Source organism: Salvelinus alpinus, chromosome 16, assembly GCF_045679555.1.
Source record: "Salvelinus alpinus chromosome 16, SLU_Salpinus.1, whole genome shotgun sequence".
NCBI lineage: Eukaryota > Metazoa > Chordata > Actinopteri > Salmoniformes > Salmonidae > Salvelinus > Salvelinus alpinus.
In genome coordinates, this window is record NC_092101.1 from 46,151,490 (window position 1) to 46,174,211 (window position 22,722).

The 22,722-nt window shown below is 47.6% G+C and overlaps 1 protein-coding gene across 2 annotated transcripts in view; it reads right to left on the reverse strand.

The window, feature by feature from the left end:
* The window catches only part of ano8b (anoctamin 8b), a 150,391-nt gene extending 129,640 nt beyond the window's left edge, over positions 1-20,751 (reverse strand). For both annotated transcript variants that reach the window (XM_071346392.1, XM_071346393.1), the window contains exon 1: positions 20,309-20,751. In XM_071346392.1, the coding sequence (XP_071202493.1) occupies positions 20,309-20,480 (172 nt within the window). In that variant the 5' untranslated portion in view covers positions 20,481-20,751. The remainder of the gene's footprint in view (positions 1-20,308) is intronic.
* Between the last annotated feature and the right edge of the window lie 1,971 nt (positions 20,752-22,722).

Below are 22,722 nucleotides of genomic sequence, written 5' to 3' on the forward strand. Positions count from 1 at the left end.
AAGCAGAGTGGGGGACTTCTCACTGAGGGGTAAAGAGAGATACACAGAGAAAGTGGAATCCCTGCCAGTGCCAAGGCTGTGTGGATGATGTGTGCTGAGTCAGAGTGCACATCCCTGCTTAAAACATTTCACTCATGCATTATTGCACAAGGTGAAGTGCCTTTATTAATGCTGAGCTCTAAAGAATGAAACTAAGTTTTCCCAAAATGGATCCCTCGAACCTCCTATCTCACCAAGATCCCAGAATAGATCTGGTGCCACTTTCTGAGGATGTTTGAGTCGGCAGAGTGAAAACAGTTTCTCGTGATCTGATTGTTTCAGACAAGAACGGGTGTTTCTCAATGTGCTCCACAGTCTCAGAGTTTGTTTTCCAAGAGCTTTCTCTTTGGGTTGAGATGTTACCCGGGTAACGCTAAGATCAGTTATTCACTTGATCTACAGAGAGAGATAGAGTTAAACCAATGATAATTGGGAAATATACTTGTTACTAGGCGGCAGCGTGGCCTAGTGGTTAGAGCGTTGGGCCAGTAACCAAAAGGTTGCTAGATCAAATCCCCCGAGCTGACAAGGTGTAAAAATCTGTCGTTCTGCCCCTGAACAAGGCAGTTCCCTGGTAGGCCGTCATTGAAAATAAGAATTGTTCTTAACTGACTTGCCTAGTTAAATAAAGGTTACATTTAAATAATAATAAATAAGCACAGACCAAGTCCACGTTTAGAAGAGTAAGACTCTTAACAACCAATACCTTTTCTATCAGATTAGGGAAACTCCCTCCCTCCCTCCCAACCAACCAAAACAAACCCCTTTGATGTTGTGGTTGAATGAGTATCCACTGTGAAATCCATGCCCTAATTTCCCTAACGGAACTGTTCCTTATAAGCAGCTGCTCTAGCAGTCTGCAGACAGACACAGTCAGTAATTGCTGCAACTCAGTATGCGTCCCAAATTAAACCCTATTCTCTATGTAGTGTACTCGTTCAGCGAGGGCCCATAGGGCGAAGATGACTATGTCCTATGATGGACGTATAATTCATGTGGAGGACGAGGGCAGGGACTGTGAGGGGTGAAGTCACAAAGGACAGTGGCTGAACGGATCAAAGCTACTTTAGACTAAACAGAAATGGATTAGGAAGACATGGAGAAGAAACATCCAATCATCCAATCATCCAATCCTCGCCGTCCCGCCCGGCTGAAACGGGGAGGGAGAATCAAGCATCAGGACTCAATACACTGTGTGTGGTGGGGGGGTGGTGGGGGGGGGTGGTGGGGGGGTGCTGACAGACACTGACACGCGAGAAGGCAGTTATGTGATATCAAGTTAATCCTGACGAAACTAAAACCCACTGACTCCCCAGATCCAATCTTCTTCTCCCCCATGAACCAACTGGTAAATACAGTCCATAGTAATATACAGACTATATACTAATGCTGACAGAGAAAATCGCTGCAGGGTTAATATTATTACTATTAGACTACAGTGAAGTCAGTCCCGCCATATTAACACAAATACAGCTACACTCCACAGTTTACAATATCTTTAGTTACGTTATCGTGGACTAAGTCAAAGACCATCTCTGGCCAAGTGAAGAGCCACTCTCTTTCATTAACTGTAAGCTATGTTTCCAGGATAGTTACCCTGGGGGGGGTAAGTCAGTTTTTTTCCTAAATTGAGAGTTAGAATATTAGAATAGGCAAGGTGCAATTTTTATTTATTTTGGTTGTGAATCAGCAGTTTCTCTCTTGTTATGTTAACCACTGACAGTCACTCAACTAGCCATGTTTTTGTATTGTTTTTTGTATTGGTTAATTAGTCTAGCCAGCTATCTAAACTTGTAGTAATCAGGGCCGAATAGCAAAGGGGCACGCAAGGCATGAGCTCAGGGGCCCTGACTTCCAGGGGGGCCCCATTGATTGTGTTAGTCACTCTCACTTAGATATCATTAACATGGTATTTTATGGTTGTTATGGTTACCTTCCTCTGTTATCTACTGGCGATCTCATATTGTAGCTTGTCAAGTATCCTAGTTCTCTCCTCTGCCTGTTATGATTTTACAGACGCTCCCCACCCCGTGGCTGTAACCCTTCTAATTTAGTTTACCCTGCGCGCACAGCCCATGTGGAATTCCTAGTCTCTGGCAGTGTTTGGAAACTGTGGCCTGCGGTCAGTAAGGCTGAGTTTATCTCAGACTCCAGTATATTGCCCTTTAGTCCCTACAATGTTTGTCCCTGACGGAGACACGGATCACCCGAGAGAACACTGCTAATCCAGCTGCTCTCTCTTCATCATATGTTCTCTCATAGTCCGAGAGCATCTGGTCGTTACGGTGGTGGCACGAGGCAGACAATTACTCATAAATGGAGATTTTCTCTTCCCCTTCTGTCACCTGTATATATCCTCATTTGAATTACATGTGGTCACTGTCACTTGTCAATTCATTTCTTTCCACCTCTTACTTTCCCCTCCTTGCCTCGTTTGTCCTCACCCTTTCCCAGTCCCCTCCCTCTCACAAGGCAGGCAATATGCTTGACCTCATCTTTACTAGAGGCTGTTCTCCTACTAATCTCACTGCAGCCGCCCTCCAGGTCTCTGTTCTCCTACTAATCTCACTGCAGCCGCCCTCCAGGTCTCTGTTCTCCTACTAATCTCACTGTAACCCTCCTCCGGGTCTCTGTTCTCCTACTAATCTCACTGTAACCCCCCTCCAGGTCTCTGTTCTCCTACTAATCTCACTGCAGCCGCCCTCCAGGTCTCTGTTCTCTGTTCTGATCACTATTTTGTTTCCTTTTCTCTCCCATCTCTCCTCCTACCCTACCCACGCAGCCCCTATCCATCTCTCCTCCTACCCTACCCATCTCTCCTCCTACCCTACCCATCTCTCCTCCTACCCTACCCACGCAGCCCCTATCCATCTCTCCTCCTACCCTACCCATCTCTCCTCCTACCCACGCAGCCCCTATCCATCTCTCCTCCTACCCTACCCATCTCTCCTCCTACCCACGCAGCCCCTACCATTTCTCCTCCTACCCACTCAGCCCTTACCCATCTCTCCTCCTACCCACGCAGCCCCTACCATCTCTCCTCCTACCCTACCCATCTCTCCTCCTACCCTACCCATCTCTCCTCCTACCCTACCCACGCAGCCCCTACCCATCTCTCCTCCTACCCACGCAGCCCCTATCCATCTCTCCTCCTACCCTACCCATCTCTCCTCCTACCCACGCAGCCCCTATCCATCTCTCCTCCTACCCTACCCATCTCTCCTCCTACCCACGCAGCCCCTACCATTTCTCCTCCTACCCACTCAGCCCTTACCCATCTCTCCTCCAACCTTACCCCCTCAGCCCCTACCCATCTCTCCTCCAACCTTACCCACTCACCCACTCACCCCCTACCCATCTCTCCTCCAACCCACTCAGCCCCTACCCATCTCTCCTCCTACCCACTCAGCCCCTACTAGAGGTCGACCGATTAATCGGAATGGCCGATTAATTAGGGCCGATTTCAAGTTTTCATAACAATCGGAAATCGGTAATTTTGGACGCCGATTTTGCCGATATTTTATTTTGTACACCTTTATTTAACTAGGCAAGTCAGTTAAGAACACATTCTTATTTTCAATGACGGCCTAGGAACGGTGGGTTAACTGCCTTGTTCAGGGGCAGAACGACAGATTTTTACCTTGTCAGCTCAGGGATTCAATCTTGCAACCTTACGGTTAACTAGTCCAACGCTCTAACCACCTGCCTCACGAGGAGCCCGCCTGTTACGCGAATGCAGTAAGAAGCCAAGGTAAGTTGCTAGCTAGCATTAAACTTATCTTATAAAAAACAATCAATCAATCATAATCACTTGTTATAACTACACATGGTTGATGATATTACTAGTTTATCTAGCGTGTCCTGCGTTGCATATAATCGATGCAGTGCGCATTCGCGAAAAAGGACTGTCGTTGTTCCAACGTGTACCTAACCATAAACATCAATGCCTGTCTTAAAATAAATACACAGAAGTATGTATTTTTAAACCTGCATATTTAGCTAAAAGAAATCTAGGTTAGCAGGCAATATTAACCATGTGAAATTGGGTCACTTCTCTTGCGTTCATTGCACGCAGAGTCAGTGTATATGCAACAGTTTGGGCCGCCTGGCTCATTGCGAACTAATTTGCCAGAATTGTACGTAATTATGACATAACATTGAAGGTTGTGCAATGTAACAGGAATATTTAGACTAAAGGATGCCACCCGTTAGATAAAATACGGAATGGTTCCGTGTTTCACTGAAAGAATAAATGTTTTGTTTTCGAGATTATAGTTTCCGGATTCGACCATATTAATGACCTAAGGCTCGTATTTCTGTGTGTTATTATGTTCTAATTAAGTCTATGATTTGATAGAGCAGTCTGATTGAGCGGTGGTAGGCACCAGCATAATCATAAGCATTCATTCAAACAGCACTTTCGTGCGTTTTGCCAGCAGCTCTGCTGTTTATGAATTCAAGCCTATCAACTCCCGAGATTAGGCTGGTGTAACCGATGTGAAATGGCTAGCTAGTTAGCGGGGTGCGCGCTAATAGCGTTTCAAACGTCACTCGCTCTGAGACTTGGAGTGGTTGTTCCCCTTGCTCTGCATGGGTAACGCTGCTTCGAGGGTGGCTGTTGTCGATGTGTTCCTGGTTCGAGCCCAGGTAGCGGCGAGGAGAGGGATGGAAGCTATACTGTTACACTGGCAATACTAAAGTGCCTATAAGAACATCCAATAGTCAAAGGTATATGAAATACAAATCGTATAGAGAGAAATAGTCCTATAATTCCTATAATAACTACAACCTAAAACTTTTTACCTGGGAATATTGAAGACTCATGTTAAAAGGAACCACCAGCTTTCATATGTTCTCATGTTCTGAGCAAGGAACTTAAACGTTAGCTTTCTTACATGGCACATATTGCACTTTTACTTTCTTCTCCAAGACTTTGTTTTTGCATTATTTAAACCAAATTGAACATGTTTCATTATTTATTTGAGGCTAAATTGATTTTATTGGTGTATTATATTAAGTTAAAATAAGTGTTCATTCAGTATTGTTGTAATTGTCATTATTACAAATACATTTTTAAAAACGGCCGATTAATCGGTATCGGCTTTTTTTGGTCCTCCAATAATCGGCATCGGTATCGGCGTTGAAAAATCATAATCGGTCGACCTCTACTCACAATAACATCTGCTAGCCATGTGTATGTGACCAATACAATCTGATTTGAAAAGCAGCCAACAAGTGCTCAGCATATGTGGGAACTCCTTCAAGGCTGTTGGAAAAGCATTCCAGATAAAGCCGGTTGAGAGAATGCCAAGAGTGTGCAAAGCTGTCATTAAGTCCAAGGGTGGCTACTTTGAAGAATCTCAAATATAAAATATATTTTGATTTGTTTAACACTTTTTTGGTTACTACATGATTCCATATGTGTTATTTCATAGTTTTGATGTCTTCACTGTTGTTCTACAATGTAGAAAATAGTACAAATAAAGAAAAACCCTGGAATGAGTAGGCGTATCCAAACTTTGACTGGTACTGTAGGTTCCGGCAGGGGCACCACATTATTTTCTTGTTTGTTCACCCCTTTTTCTCCCCAATTCCGTGGTTTCCAATTGGTAGTTACAGTCTTGTCTCATCACTGCAACTCCCGTATGGACCCGTGCGTCCTCTGAAACACAACCCAACCAAGCCGCACTGCTTCTTGACACAATGCCCAGTTAACCTGGAAGCCAGCTGCACCAATGTGTTGGAGGAAACACCGTACACCTGGTGACCGTGTCAGCGTGCACTGCGCCCGGCCCGCCACAGGAGTCGCTAGTGCGCAATGGGACAAGGACATCCCTGCCGGCCAAACACGCCCCTAACCCGGACGACGCTGGGCCAATTGTGCTCTGCCCCATGGGTCTCCCGGTTGTGTTCATCTGCGACAGAGCCTGAACTCAAACCCAGAATCTCTAGTGGCAAAGCTGATGTATTATATTAAGTTAAAATAAGTGTTCATTCAGTATTGTTGTAATTGTCATTATTACAAATACATTTTTAAAAATCGGCCGATTAATCAGTATCGGCTTTTTTGGTCCTACAATAATCGGTATCGGTATCGGCGTTGAAAAATCATAGTCGGTCGACCTCTAGCCCCTATCCATCTCTCCTCCTACCCTACCCATCTCTCCTCCTACCCACGCAGCCCCTATCCATCTCTCCTCCTACCCTACCCATCTCTCCTCCTACCCACGCAGCCCCTACCATTTCTCCTCCTACCCACTCAGCCCTTACCCATCTCTCCTCCAACCTTACCCCCTCAGCCCCTACCCATCTCTCCTCCAACCTTACCCACTCACCCACTCACCCCCTACCCATCTCTCCTCCAACCCACTCAGCCCCTACCCATCTCTCCTCCTACCCACTCAGCCCCTACTAGAGGTCGACCGATTAATCGGAATGGCCGATTAATTAGGGCCGATTTCAAGTTTTCATAACAATCGGAAATCGGTAATTTTGGACGCCGATTTTGCCGATATTTTATTTTGTACACCTTTATTTAACTAGGCAAGTCAGTTAAGAACACATTCTTATTTTCAATGACGGCCTAGGAACGGTGGGTTAACTGCCTTGTTCAGGGGCAGAACGACAGATTTTTACCTTGTCAGCTCAGGGATTCAATCTTGCAACCTTACGGTTAACTAGTCCAACGCTCTAACCACCTGCCTCACGAGGAGCCCGCCTGTTACGCGAATGCAGTAAGAAGCCAAGGTAAGTTGCTAGCTAGCATTAAACTTATCTTATAAAAAACAATCAATCAATCATAATCACTTGTTATAACTACACATGGTTGATGATATTACTAGTTTATCTAGCGTGTCCTGCGTTGCATATAATCGATGCAGTGCGCATTCGCGAAAAAGGACTGTCGTTGTTCCAACGTGTACCTAACCATAAACATCAATGCCTGTCTTAAAATAAATACACAGAAGTATGTATTTTTAAACCTGCATATTTAGCTAAAAGAAATCTAGGTTAGCAGGCAATATTAACCATGTGAAATTGGGTCACTTCTCTTGCGTTCATTGCACGCAGAGTCAGTGTATATGCAACAGTTTGGGCCGCCTGGCTCATTGCGAACTAATTTGCCAGAATTGTACGTAATTATGACATAACATTGAAGGTTGTGCAATGTAACAGGAATATTTAGACTAAAGGATGCCACCCGTTAGATAAAATACGGAATGGTTCCGTGTTTCACTGAAAGAATAAATGTTTTGTTTTCGAGATTATAGTTTCCGGATTCGACCATATTAATGACCTAAGGCTCGTATTTCTGTGTGTTATTATGTTCTAATTAAGTCTATGATTTGATAGAGCAGTCTGATTGAGCGGTGGTAGGCACCAGCATAATCATAAGCATTCATTCAAACAGCACTTTCGTGCGTTTTGCCAGCAGCTCTGCTGTTTATGAATTCAAGCCTATCAACTCCCGAGATTAGGCTGGTGTAACCGATGTGAAATGGCTAGCTAGTTAGCGGGGTGCGCGCTAATAGCGTTTCAAACGTCACTCGCTCTGAGACTTGGAGTGGTTGTTCCCCTTGCTCTGCATGGGTAACGCTGCTTCGAGGGTGGCTGTTGTCGATGTGTTCCTGGTTCGAGCCCAGGTAGCGGCGAGGAGAGGGATGGAAGCTATACTGTTACACTGGCAATACTAAAGTGCCTATAAGAACATCCAATAGTCAAAGGTATATGAAATACAAATCGTATAGAGAGAAATAGTCCTATAATTCCTATAATAACTACAACCTAAAACTTTTTACCTGGGAATATTGAAGACTCATGTTAAAAGGAACCACCAGCTTTCATATGTTCTCATGTTCTGAGCAAGGAACTTAAACGTTAGCTTTCTTACATGGCACATATTGCACTTTTACTTTCTTCTCCAAGACTTTGTTTTTGCATTATTTAAACCAAATTGAACATGTTTCATTATTTATTTGAGGCTAAATTGATTTTATTGGTGTATTATATTAAGTTAAAATAAGTGTTCATTCAGTATTGTTGTAATTGTCATTATTACAAATACATTTTTAAAAACGGCCGATTAATCGGTATCGGCTTTTTTTGGTCCTCCAATAATCGGCATCGGTATCGGCGTTGAAAAATCATAATCGGTCGACCTCTACTCACAATAACATCTGCTAGCCATGTGTATGTGACCAATACAATCTGATTTGAAAAGCAGCCAACAAGTGCTCAGCATATGTGGGAACTCCTTCAAGGCTGTTGGAAAAGCATTCCAGATAAAGCCGGTTGAGAGAATGCCAAGAGTGTGCAAAGCTGTCATTAAGTCCAAGGGTGGCTACTTTGAAGAATCTCAAATATAAAATATATTTTGATTTGTTTAACACTTTTTTGGTTACTACATGATTCCATATGTGTTATTTCATAGTTTTGATGTCTTCACTGTTGTTCTACAATGTAGAAAATAGTACAAATAAAGAAAAACCCTGGAATGAGTAGGCGTATCCAAACTTTGACTGGTACTGTAGGTTCCGGCAGGGGCACCACATTATTTTCTTGTTTGTTCACCCCTTTTTCTCCCCAATTCCGTGGTTTCCAATTGGTAGTTACAGTCTTGTCTCATCACTGCAACTCCCGTATGGACCCGTGCGTCCTCTGAAACACAACCCAACCAAGCCGCACTGCTTCTTGACACAATGCCCAGTTAACCTGGAAGCCAGCTGCACCAATGTGTTGGAGGAAACACCGTACACCTGGTGACCGTGTCAGCGTGCACTGCGCCCGGCCCGCCACAGGAGTCGCTAGTGCGCAATGGGACAAGGACATCCCTGCCGGCCAAACACGCCCCTAACCCGGACGACGCTGGGCCAATTGTGCTCTGCCCCATGGGTCTCCCGGTTGTGTTCATCTGCGACAGAGCCTGAACTCAAACCCAGAATCTCTAGTGGCAAAGCTGATGTATTATATTAAGTTAAAATAAGTGTTCATTCAGTATTGTTGTAATTGTCATTATTACAAATACATTTTTAAAAATCGGCCGATTAATCAGTATCGGCTTTTTTGGTCCTACAATAATCGGTATCGGTATCGGCGTTGAAAAATCATAGTCGGTCGACCTCTAGCCCCTACCCATCCCTCCTCCAACCCTACCCATCTCTCCTCCTACCCACTCAGCCCCTACCCATCTCTCCTCCAACCCACTCAGCCCCTACCCATCTCTCCTCCAACCCACTCAGATCCTACCCATCTCTCCTCCAACCCTACCCACTCAGCTCCTACCCACTCAGCCCCTACCCATCTCTACTCCTACCCACTCAGCCCCTACCCATCTCTCCTCCTACCCACTCAGCCCCTACCCATCTCTCCTCCAACCCACTCAGCCCCTACCCATCTCTCCTCCAACCCACTCAGCTCCTACCCATCTCTCCTCCAACCTTACCCACTCAGCTCCTACCCATCTCTCCTCCAACCCTTCTCTCCTCCTACCCATCTCCCCTCCAACCCACTCAGCCCCTACCCATCTCTCCTCCAACCCACTCATCCCCTACCCATCTCTCCTCCTACCCACTCAGCTTCTACCCATCTCTCCTCCAACTCCCTCAGCCCCTACCCATCTCCCCTCCAACCCACTCAGCTCCTACCCATCTCTCCTCCTACCCACTCAGCTCCTACCCACTCAGCCCCTACCCATCTCTCCTCCAACCCACTCAGCCCCTACCCATCTCTCCTCCAACCCACTCAGCCCCTACCCATCTCTCCTCCAACCCACTCAGCCCCTACCCATCTCTCCTCCTACCCACTCAGCTTCTACCCATCTCTCCTCCAACTCCCTCAGCCCCTACCCATCTCCCCTCCAACCCACTCAGCTCCTACCCATCTCTCCCCCTACCCACTCAGATCCTACCCACTCAGCTTCTACCCATCTCTCCTCCAACCCAGTCAGCCCCTACCCATCTCTCCTCCAACCCACTCAGCTTCTACCCATCTCTCCTCCAACCCACTCAGCTTCTACCCATCTCTCCTCCAACCCACTCAGCCCCTACCCATCTCTCCTCCAACCCACTCAGCTCCTACCCATCTCTCCTCCAACCTTACCCACTCAGCTCCTACCCATCTCTCCTCCAACCCTTCTCTCCTCCTACCCATCTCCCCTCCAACCCACTCAGCCCCTACCCATCTCTCCTCCAACCCACTCAGCCCCTACCCATCTCTCCTCCTACCCACTCAGCTTCTACCCATCTCTCCTCCAACTCCCTCAGCCCCTACCCATCTCCCCTCCAACCCACTCAGCTCCTACCCATCTCTCCTCCTACCCACTCAGCTCCTACCCACTCATCCCCTACCCATCTCTCCTCCAACCCACTCAGCCCCTACCCATCTCTCCTCCAACCCACTCAGCCCCTACCCATCTCTCCTCCAACCCACTCAGCCCCTACCCATCTCTCCTCCTACCCACTCAGCTTCTACCCATCTCTCCTCCAACTCCCTCAGCCCCTACCCATCTCCCCTCCAACCCACTCAGCTCCTACCCATCTCTCCCCCTACCCACTCAGCTTCTACCCATCTCTCCTCCAACCCAGTCAGCCCCTACCCATCTCTCCTCCAACCCACTCAGCTTCTACCCATCTCTCCTCCAACCCACTCAGCTTCTACCCATCTCTCCTCCAACCCACTCAGCCCCTACCCATCTCTCCTCCAACCCACTCAGCTTCTACCCATCTCTCCTCCAACCCACTCAGCTTCTACCCATCTCTCCTCCAACCCACTCAGCTTCTACCCATCTCTCCTCCTACCCACTCAGCTTCTACCCATCTCTCCTCCTACCCACTCAGCTCCTACCCATCTCTCCCCCTACCCACTCAGCCCCTACCCATCTCTCCTCCTACCCACTCATCCCCTACCCATCTCTCCTCCTACCCACTCAGCTTCTACCCATCTCTCCTCCTACCCACTCAGCTTCTACCCATCTCTCCTCCAACTCCCTCAGCCCCTACCCACTCAGATCCTACCCACTCAGCCCCTACCCATCTCTCCTCCTACCCACTCAGCCCCTACCCATCTCTACCCCTACCCACTCAGATCCTACCCACTCAGCCCCTACCAATCTCTCCTCCTACCCACTCAGCCCCTACCCATCTCTCCCCCTACCCACTCAGATCCTACCCACTCAGTCCCTACCCATCTCTCCTCCTACCCACTCAGCTTCTACCCATCTCTCCTCCTACCCACTCAGCTTCTACCCATCTCTCCTCCAACTCCCTCAGCCCCTACCCATCTCCCCTCCAACCCACTCAGCTCCTACCCATCTCTCCCCCTACCCACTCAGATCCTACCCACTCAGCTTCTACCCATCTCTCCTCCAACCCACTCAGCCCCTACCCATCTCTCCTCCAACCCACTCAGCTTCTACCCATCTCTCCTCCAACCCACTCAGCTTCTACCCATCTCTCCTCCAACCCACTCAGCCCCTACCCATCTCTCCTCCAACCCACTCAGCCCCTACCCATCTCTCCTCCAACCCACTCAGCTTCTACCCATCTCTCCTCCAACCCACCCAGCTTCTACCCATCTCTCCTCCTACCCACTCAGCTTCTACCCATCTCTCCTCCTACCCATCTCTCCCCCTACCCACTCAGCCCCTACCCATCTCTCCTCCTACCCACTCAGCCCCTACCCATCTCTCCTCCTACCCACTCAGCTTCTACCCATCTCTCCTCCTACCCACTCAGCTTCTACCCATCTCTCCTCCAACTCCCTCAGCCCCTACCCACTCAGATCCTACCCACTCAGCCCCTACCCATCTCTCCTCCTACCCACTCAGCCCCTACCCATCTCTACCCCTACCCACTCAGATCCTACCCACTCAGCCCCTACCCATCTCTCCTCCTACCCACTCAGCCCCTACCCATCTCTCCCCTACCCACTCAGATCCTACCCACTCAGTCCCTACCCATCTCTCCTCCTACCCACTCAGCTTCTACCCATCTCTCCTCCTACCCACTCAGCTTCTACCCATCTCTCCTCCAACTCCCTCAGCCCCTACCCATCTCCCCTCCAACCCACTCAGCTCCTACCCATCTCTCCCCCTACCCACTCAGACCCTACCCACTCAGCTTCTACCCATCTCTCCTCCAACCCACTCAGCCCCTACCCATCTCTCCTCCAACCCACTCAGCTTCTACCCATCTCTCCTCCAACCCACTCAGCTTCTACCCATCTCTCCTCCAACCCACTCAGCCCCTACCCATCTCTCCTCCAACCCACTCAGCCCCTACCCATCTCTCCTCCAACCCACTCAGCTTCTACCCATCTCTCCTCCAACCCACTCAGCTTCTACCCATCTCTCCTCCTACCCACTCAGCTTCTACCCATCTCTCCTCCTACCCATCTCTCCCCCTACCCACTCAGCCCCTACCCATCTCTCCTCCTACCCACTCAGCCCCTACCCATCTCTCCTCCTACCCACTCAGCTTCTACCCATCTCTCCTCCTACCCACTCAGCTTCTACCCATCTCTCCTCCAACTCCCTCAGCCCCTACCCACTCAGATCCTACCCACTCAGCCCCTACCCATCTCTCCTCCTACCCACTCAGCCCCTACCCATCTCTACCCCTACCCACTCAGATCCTACCCACTCAGCCCCTACCCATCTCTCCTCCTACCCACTCAGCCCCTACCCATCTCTCCCCCTACCCACTCAGATCCTACCCACTCAGTCCCTACCCATCTCTCCTCCTACCCACTCAGCTTCTACCCATCTCTCCTCCAACCCACTCAGCTTCTACCCATCTCTCCTCCAACCCACTCAGCCCCTACCCATCTCTCCTCCAACCCACTCAGCCCCTACCCATCTCTCCTCCAACCCACTCAGCTTCTACCCATCTCTCCTCCAACCCACCCAGCTTCTACCCATCTCTCCTCCTACCCACTCAGCTTCTACCCATCTCTCCTCCTACCCATCTCTCCCCCTACCCACTCAGCCCCTACCCATCTCTCCTCCTACCCACTCAGCCCCTACCCATCTCTCCTCCTACCCACTCAGCTTCTACCCATCTCTCCTCCTACCCACTCAGCTTCTACCCATCTCTCCTCCAACTCCCTCAGCCCCTACCCACTCAGATCCTACCCACTCAGCCCCTACCCATCTCTCCTCCTACCCACTCAGCCCCTACCCATCTCTACCCCTACCCACTCAGATCCTACCCACTCAGCCCCTACCCATCTCTCCTCCTACCCACTCAGCCCCTACCCATCTCTCCCCCTACCCACTCAGATCCTACCCACTCAGTCCCTACCCATCTCTCCTCCTACCCACTCAGCTTCTACCCATCTCTCCTCCTACCCACTCAGCTTCTACCCATCTCTCCTCCAACTCCCTCAGCCCCTACCCATCTCCCCTCCAACCCACTCAGCTCCTACCCATCTCTCCCCCTACCCACTCAGATCCTACCCACTCAGCTTCTACCCATCTCTCCTCCAACCCACTCATCCCCTACCCATCTCTCCTCCAACCCACTCAGCTTCTACCCATCTCTCCTCCAACCCACTCAGCTTCTACCCATCTCTCCTCCAACCCACTCAGCCCCTACCCATCTCTCCTCCAACCCACTCAGCCCCTACCCATCTCTCCTCCAACCCACTCAGCTTCTACCCATCTCTCCTCCAACCCACTCAGCTTCTACCCATCTCTCCTCCTACCCACTCAGCTTCTACCCATCTCTCCTCCTACCCATCTCTCCCCCTACCCACTCAGCCCCTACCCATCTCTCCTCCTACCCACTCAGCCCCTACCCATCTCTCCTCCTACCCACTCAGCTTCTACCCATCTCTCCTCCTACCCACTCAGCTTCTACCCATCTCTCCTCCAACTCCCTCAGCCCCTACCCACTCAGATCCTACCCACTCAGCCCCTACCCATCTCTCCTCCTACCCACTCAGCCCCTACCCATCTCTACCCCTACCCACTCAGATCCTACCCACTCAGCCCCTACCCATCTCTCCTCCTACCCACTCAGCCCCTACCCATCTCTCCCCCTACCCACTCAGATCCTACCCACTCAGTCCCTACCCATCTCTCCTCCTACCCACTCAGCTTCTACCCATCTCTCCTCCTACCCACTCAGCCCCTACCCATCTCTCCTCCTACCCACTCAGCCCCTACCCAGATGGTCATGCGCCGCCGCAATCTTCGCTCTCTCTCTCTCTCTCTCTCTCTCTCTCTCTCTCCCACTACTCTCTTCAATCCTGTATCTCTTCTGCTAAATCCTTCTCCCCCTGTCACCTGACTCTGCCTCTTCTACCTTTCTCTCCTCCCTTTCCGCATCCTTTGACTCTCATTGTCCCATTTCCTCCCCGCCGGCTCAACCTTCGACTCCCGCACCATGGTTGAGCAACTCACTGCGAGCTTAGAGAACAGGGCTGCGGGCAGGTGAGCGGGAATGGAGAAAAGCTCAACTTCCAGAGGACCTATCATCCTTCCATTCCTTCCTGTCTCTGTATTCGCTGCTAGAGCCGCTTTCTATCACTCAAAATGTAAACCCTGAGAAACTCTTCTCTACTTCCTCCTCCATCCTTAATCCTCCACCTCCACTCTCCACTCTCCACTCTCCCTCTCCACCTCCTCCCTCTCCACTCTCCCTCTCCACCTCCTCCCTCTCCACTCTCCCTCTCCACCTCCTCCCTCTCCACTCTCCACTCTCCCTATCCACCTCCTCCCTCTCCACTCTCCCTCTCCACCTCCTCCCTCTCCACTCTCCACTCTCCCTCTCCACCTCCTCCCTCTCCACTCTCCACTCTCCCTCTCCACCTCCTCCCTCTCCACTCTCCACTCTCCCTCTCCACCTCCTCCCTCTCCACTCTCCCTCTCCACCTCCTCCCTCTCCACTCTCCACTCTCCCTCTCCACCTCCTCCCTCTCCACTCTCCACTCTCCCTCTCCACCTCCTCCCTCTCCACTCTCCACTCTCCCTCTCCACCTCCTCCCTCTCCACTCTCCACTCTCCCTCTCCACCTCCTCCCTCTACACTCTCCGCAGACGACTTTGTCAACCATGAAAAAGGTTGACGACATTTCCTCCTCGTTCACTCTGCCTACTAGTCTACTGATCCCACTCACACAGAACGACCCTACGCCTTGACCTCTTTCTCCCCTCTCGACGGACCAGTGTCCATTCTTTATTTTCTTTCCAAAAACACTTGAACGTGCTGTCTCTGACAAACCCTCTCGTTATCTCTCTCATGCTTCAAGGCGGCTCTCCGCGGCTGCCAAAGCTGACTCTCTCTCCTCTGTTCTTATCCTCCTAGATCTATCTGCTGCCTTCAACACCGTGAACCATCAGATCCTCCTCTCCACCCTCTCAGGGCTGGGCGTCTCAGGCTCTAAACACTCCTAGATTGCATCCTGCCTGGCAGGTCGCTCCTACCATGTGGCGTGGAGATGATGTGTCTGCAACACGTGCTCTCACTACTAGTGTCCCCCGGGGCTCGGTTCTAGGCCTTCTCCTCTTTTCCCTTTACACCAAGTCACTCGGCTCTGTCATATCCTCACATGATCTCTCCTATCATTGTGATGACACTCAACTACTTTTCTCCTTCCCCCTTTTGACACCAAGGTGGCGGTACGTGTCTCTGTATGCTTGGCAGACATCTCAGCTTGGATGACGGCCCACCACCTCAACAAAACGGAGATGCTCTTCCTCCCGGGGAAGGCCTGCCAGCTCCAAGACCTTTCCATCACGGTTGACAACTCTGTGGTGTCCTCCTCCCAGAGTGCAAAGAACCTTGACGTGACCCTGGACAACACCCTGTCGTTCTCTGCAAACATCAAAGCAGTGACTCACTCCTGCAGGTTCATGCTCTACAACATCCAGAGAGTACGACCCTACCTCACACAGGAAGTGACACAGGTCCTAATCCAGGCACTTGTCATCTCCCGTCCGTACCACTGCAACTCTCTGTTGGTAGTGTATCTTAAACAACTCTCTGTTGGTAGAGTATTTTAAACAACTCTCTGTTGGTAGAGTATCTTAAACAACTCTCTGTTGGTAGAGTATCTTAAACAACTCTATGTTGGTAGAGTATCTTAAAGAGTATCTTAAACAACTCTCTGTTGGTAGAGTATCTTAACCAACTCTCTGTTGGTAGAGTATCTTAAACAACTCTCTGTTGGTAGAGTATCTTAAAGAGTATCTTAAACAACTCTCTGTAGGTAGAGTATCTTAAAGAACTCTCTGTAGGTAGAGTATCTTAAAGAGTATCTTAAACAAATCTCTTTTGGTAGAGTATCTTAAACAACTCTCTGTTGGTAGAGTATCTTAAACAACTCTCTGTTGGTAGAGTATCTTAAACAACTCTCTGTTGGTAGAGTATCTTAAACAACTCTCTGTTGGTAGAGTATCTTAAGAGTATCTTAAACAACTCTCTGTTGGTAGAGTATCTTAAACAACTCTCTGTTGGTAGAGTATCTTAAAGAGTATCTTAAACAACTCTCTTTTGGTAGAGTATCTTAAACAACTCTCTGTTGGTAGAGTATCGTAAACAACTCTCTGTAGGTAGAGTATCTTAAACAACTCTCTGTAGGTAGAGTATCTTAAACAACTCTCTGTAGATAGAGTATCTTAAAGAGTATCTTAAACAACTCTCTGTTGGTAGAGTATCTTATAGAGTATCTTAAACAACTCTCTGTAGGTAGAGTATCTTAAACAACTCTCTGTAGGTAGAGTATCTTAAAGAACTCTCTGTAGGTAGAGTATCTTAAAGAACTCTCTGTTGGTAGAGTATCTTAAACAACTCTCTGTAGGTAGAGTATCTTAAAGAACTCTCTGTAGGTAGAGTATCTTAAACAACTCTCTGTAGGTAGAGTATCTTAAACAACTCTCTGTAGGTAGAGTATCTTAAAGAACTCTCTGTAGGTAGAGTATCTTAAAGAACTCTCTGTTGGTAGAGTATCTTAAAGAGTATCTTAAACAACTCTCTGTTGGTAGAGTATCTTAAAGAGTATCTTAAACAACTCTCTGTTGGTAGAGTATCTTAAAGAGTATCTTAACCAACTCTCTGTTGGTAGAGTATCTTAAAGAGTATCTTAAACAACTCTCTGTTGGTAGAGTATCTTAAAGAGTATCTTAAACAACTCTCTGTAGGTAGAGTATCTTAAAGAACTCTCTGTAGGTAGAGTATCTTAAAGAGTATCTTAAACAACTCTCTGTTGGTAGAGTATCTTAAAGAGTATCTTAAACAACTCTCTGTTGGTAGAGTATCTTAAACAACTCTCTGTAGGTAGAGTATCTTAAAGAACTCTCTGTTGGTAGAGTATCTTAAAGAACTCTCTGTTGGTAGAGTATCTTAAAGAGTATCTTAAACAACTCTCTGTAGGTAGAGTATCTTAAACAACTCTCTGTTGGTAGAGTATCTTATAGAGTATCTTAAACAACTCTCTGTTGGTAGAGTATCTTAAAGAGTATCTTAAACAACTCTCTGTAGGTAGAGTATCTTAAACAACTCTCTGTTGGTAGAGTATCTTATAGGTAGAGTATCTTAAACAATTCTCTGTAGGTAGAGTATCTTAAAGAACTCTCTGTTGGTAGAGTATCTTAAACAACTGTCTCGCCACCCTCCCACTCATGGTTTAGTGATGTTTTTTTAGGTGCTGGAGAGCAATTAAAATATAAATAACGTCGTAATTTCCTCAAAGTTTGTACCGACAGATGTAGCCTGTTGAATATATCATCCTATACAATATAATTCTATATCATTATAGAAAATGCATAAAATACATCCTCCAATCGCAATGTCTGCCTAGGCCAACACATATTGTCAACAACAAAAAAATATATATATATATTTTTAATATCCTCAATCACCAAATTAGGCATACCCAATTTCAAAATAGGCCATAATCACTGTCAATCGTGAATGACAATTCTTCATGTTTTACGGTGAAGCGTCCAAACTGTATCTGCATACCAATCAATTGATCCCCGTCAGTTTCATGGGAATTTGTATTCAGATCTTATTGAATTACTGTTTTGTGAGTGAATTAGAGCAGATGGTGTTAACTAACTGCACACTGAGTGTACAAAACATTAAGAACACCTTCCTAATACACACAGAAAACCGTTGAGTGTGAAAAATCCTGCAGCATTGCCGTTCTTGACACAAACTGGTGCGCCTGGCACTTTCTACCACACCCCGTTCAAAGGCACTTAATAAAAATAAAAATAAAATATTGCCTGGCACACATACACAACACATGTATCAATTGTCTCAAAGCTCAAAAATCCTTATTTAACTTGTCTCCTCCCCTTCATCTACACTGATTGAAGTGGATTTAACAAGCAACATCAATAAGGGATCATAGCTTTCACCTGGATTCACCTGGTCGGTCTACACGTCACGGAAAGAGCAGGTGTCCTTAATGTTTTGTACACTCAGTGGGTAATTTTACATAGACAGTAATAAATCAATATTAAACTGATTATGGCAGTAGGCCGAGTATGGCATTAGTCATGTAAACACCTTACTCTGCTTATCTTAATTGGCGTAAGGTCAAAATCAAAGTGAGCATACGCTGATTAAAACAACAGCCTTCCTGTATTTAGTTTCAATCAAATCATAATGTGTTTAGTGGGGTGCGCTGGTGAGTTTGTTTAGTGACTATTCAGCTAACCATCCTAAAATATCATCAGAAATGAGGTGGTGTTTTTGGTGTAACAGTAACATTATACGATGTAGAATAGAATACGAATGAATCATTATGTGATATTCAAAGACATTGATTCATCTTTGATCTAAGTGGACTAAAAAAGCCCCATTGTGAGAAGTGGCAGAGCGGTCGCTACGGTCCACTCCAGCAGCGCTACACTCCTGCTCCTGCTGCACCGAACGAGCTAATTGAAGCGCACCTAGAAACGAAACATTGGCCAACGTCTCGTCTTGCGCTGCACAGGATATCAGATCTCTACAACGATTGGAGAAGTGTTCAACATCACCATGGCTATCACAACCTTATGATATAGATTTTTTTTCATAAGCGCAACGTGACTGCAAGAGACAGGTTGGAATGTCTGACTGAAATACGGGACAAATAAATAAATAAATCAAAATCAGTGGCGTTTGAATTTGTTGATAAAATGCGGGACATGCTTGTTTGGTTGCGGGACACGGGACAAAGGGCCAAAATACGGGACTGTCCCGCACAATCCGGGACATGTGATCACCCAACTCACCATGGCGAAATGTATTGATTTGCAGGAAATTACCATTAAAAGTTAAATTGTTATCTCTGCCTTCAGGTGAGGGCCGATCAAATTGTTTTTGGGGGGAAGCATGCTGCCTGTGCTCTCTCTGCCGCCCTTCAGCCAAGACACGAAAACAGCCACACGCAGCTGATGCAGTTCCCAGAATCCCGGCTCCAGTTCCCAGAATCCCGGCTCCAGTTCCCAGAATCCCGGCTCCAGTTCCCAGAATCCCGGCTCCAGTTCCTACATGAAGCATGGACCGTATCCCAGAAATAACACAGGCCCCGGGACCGTATCCCAGAAATAACACAGGCCCCGGGACCGTATCCCAGAAATAACACAGGCCCCGCGCAGAATATGACCGATGTTGCTTATTCAAATAAACGGGTCCAGTTTATAGACCCTACAAAGCCGAACGAATTCATAAACCCAGTGATAGAAGGGGCACAATGTCACCAACATTCTTCCCACAATACATCATTTAAATAACAAAACATTAATCTGTCTATTGTGGGAAATCCGTCTCGGTTTGAACAGGCTGTGTATTGTAGAGTATAATGTGATGTTTTCGTGGCCAACGATCATAACCCGGACCGTTCGAAAGCTCAGAATACAGTAGCCTAATCTTTCCGTGACATTAAAAGGTTAATTCGTCAAGAAGCTGGCAACTGGGACGTTGCTGCATTTACAGGCTAACCTCCCACATGTCAGGCTGCTGGAGATAGCCTACATAGACAACACAATGTCTCTGAAAATATGGAGGTTTGTAGCCTAGTAAACAGCGACGAATATACAGTGACCTTCGAGGACAAATACATCATTTTACAAACAAGATAAGATGTGGGATGTTTTTCTAAGGGCCCGGTGCATAAAGACAAAAAAGACGCTGCGGTGGCAGTAGGCTATTGGCTATATTGTGATGCCCTGCTCATCTCATTTTCCTGCCACATCCACCTGTCCTGTCGCTACAATTCTACATTCAATTTCCGTCCCCGGCCCAATCCAAACCGACCCTTTGAAAAGACGGACTCACCCAGTACACCGGATGACGTTTGCTGCGAGGAGGCAGCACTTTGATCTGTCTTTTCCCCTTCGCCTTGCGATCGGTGTCTGTGCCGCGAGCTCTCGGTGCCACCACTGCTGTCGGAGGAGCTGCTACCCGCTGCTGCAGGGACTGCTGCTCCCGCCGCCCCCGTCTCGGGCATGGTATTTCAGTGGGGAGTAACGGACGATATTCTCCGGGAAAGGGGAGAGCGAAATCTCATCTCAGGCAGGCAAATCATGGGACGCTGCTGGTCGGTGTGTCAGAGAGAGAGAGGGGTTAAATGAACGTGAAAGTGAAGGTTGTTGTGGTGGTGGCTTATCCTAGTTTGCAGCAGGATGCGAGCAGATTGATAGCGCTCGGTTGATTCTTACTATGGAGGAGGGACAAAGAGAGAAGGGGGGACGACACACGTAGGGCTACAGCCAGCCTCACACACAGACACGCGCACGCACGAAAACACACATACACGCACAGGCATGCTGGAAATAAAATATCATGGTTTTCCTCCTCGTCCTCAAAGAGAGAACTGCTTTAAATGCACCCTTCACTTCCCCCTGACCTCTGCAAGCCGCTAGAGAACAACATGTTTATCTTTATAGAACCACGAGCCGATGCAAACGCGCCACCACCAGCTATGATATCACTGAAAATATAAAACGTTTATATTTCATTTTCAATTCCATGCCATAGGGAAAAGTACGCTACCACTAGTCATGTCAGTCACCCATGATTCCACCCCATAACATACACAATTATAAGACACAACATACATTTATGTTCCTATAAAGCAAGGTTTATGTACTTACTTTTGATCAGATCACTCTCTAGACAGTTTAGCAGCAAAATAGCCTATGTTGTTGTAGGTGCTTGAGTAGTCCAGCAGACAGACAGACAGGCAGACAGACAGACAGGTGCTTGAGTAGTCCAGCAGACAGGCAGGCAGGCAAGTGCTTGAGTAGTCCAGCAGACAGACAGGCAGGCAGGCAAGTGCTTGAGTAGTCCAGCAGACAGACAGGCAGGCAGGCAAGTGCTTGAGTAGTCCAGCAGACAGACAGGCAGGCAGGCAAGTGCTTGAGTAGTCCAGCAGACAGACAGGCATGCAGGCAGGCAAGTGGTGAGTAGTCCAGCAGACAGACAGACAGGCAGGCAGGTGCTTGAGTAGTCCAGCAGACAGACAGGCAGGCAGGTGCTTGAGTAGTCCAGCAGACAGACAGGCAGGCAGGTGCTTGAGTAGTCCAGCAGACAGACAGACAGGCAGGTGCTTGAGTAGTCCAGCAGACAGACAGGCAGGCAGGTGCTTGAGCAGTCCAGCAGACGGATGTGTAATACATAACAAAGAACCCATCCTGTCTGTGAAGGATTAAGTACATCATTATTTATTTATCAATGCAAGAAATTTCTTCACAGATAAACATTTTTTGTTGTTGTGAGATAGATCATCTGCTTCCTCTCTAGCCCACATTGGAGTCATCACCATTTAATAGACATACCATAGCCTAACATATGCTCTACAGTATTTCCTGGACGACAGGTCCACTTACAGTGGCCTATGATGGATGTTTGTTCTGTTTTCATACTTTTCCATGTTTAGAACGCTGTCGTAAACAGTATTCTCTTTCTCAAAACCCCTATTTCTTTACTTTGTAAATAGCCTTTGAGAAGGTAAACCCCGAGACCTCATAAATTGTATTTACTTTGTCAAACCGTCAAAACACAGGAACACAAAAGGGGCACACTGTCCACAAAGACTCAGTTTGAATATACTCCTACTGTAGACAGAGAACGTTACATTTCAAGTCTTCTTCAAAGCTAATATTGATGGTAGCCAACGTAACAGTCTCCACACATGACAAACTCCCACACTTTTATTAGTTTTGTGTGTGTGTGTGTGTGTGTGTGTGTGTGTGTGTGTGTGTGTGTGTGTGTGTGTGTGTGTGTGTGTGTGTGTGTGTGTGTGTGTGTGTGTGTGTGTGTGTATGTGTGTATGTAAGGTGCACCAAGAGAATAACATGATGATTGCTTTTACCATACAAAAATCAAATCCAATTATATTGGTCACATACACATATTTAGCAGATGTTATTGCGGGTGTAGTCGAAATGCTTGTGTTCTCTAGCTCCAACAGTGCAGTAGTATCAATTCACAACAATACACACAATACACACAAATAGACCTGGCTGTGTGGTGCCAGGACAACAACCTCTCCCTCAACGTGATCAATACAAAGGAGATGATTGTGGACTACAGGAAAAGGAGGACCGAGCACGGCCCCATTCTCATCGACAGGGCTGAAGTGGAGCAGGTTGAGAGCTTCAAGTTCCTTGGTGTCCGCATCATCAACAAACTAACATGGTCCAAGCACACCAAGGCAGTCATGGAGAGGGCACAACTAAACCTACTCT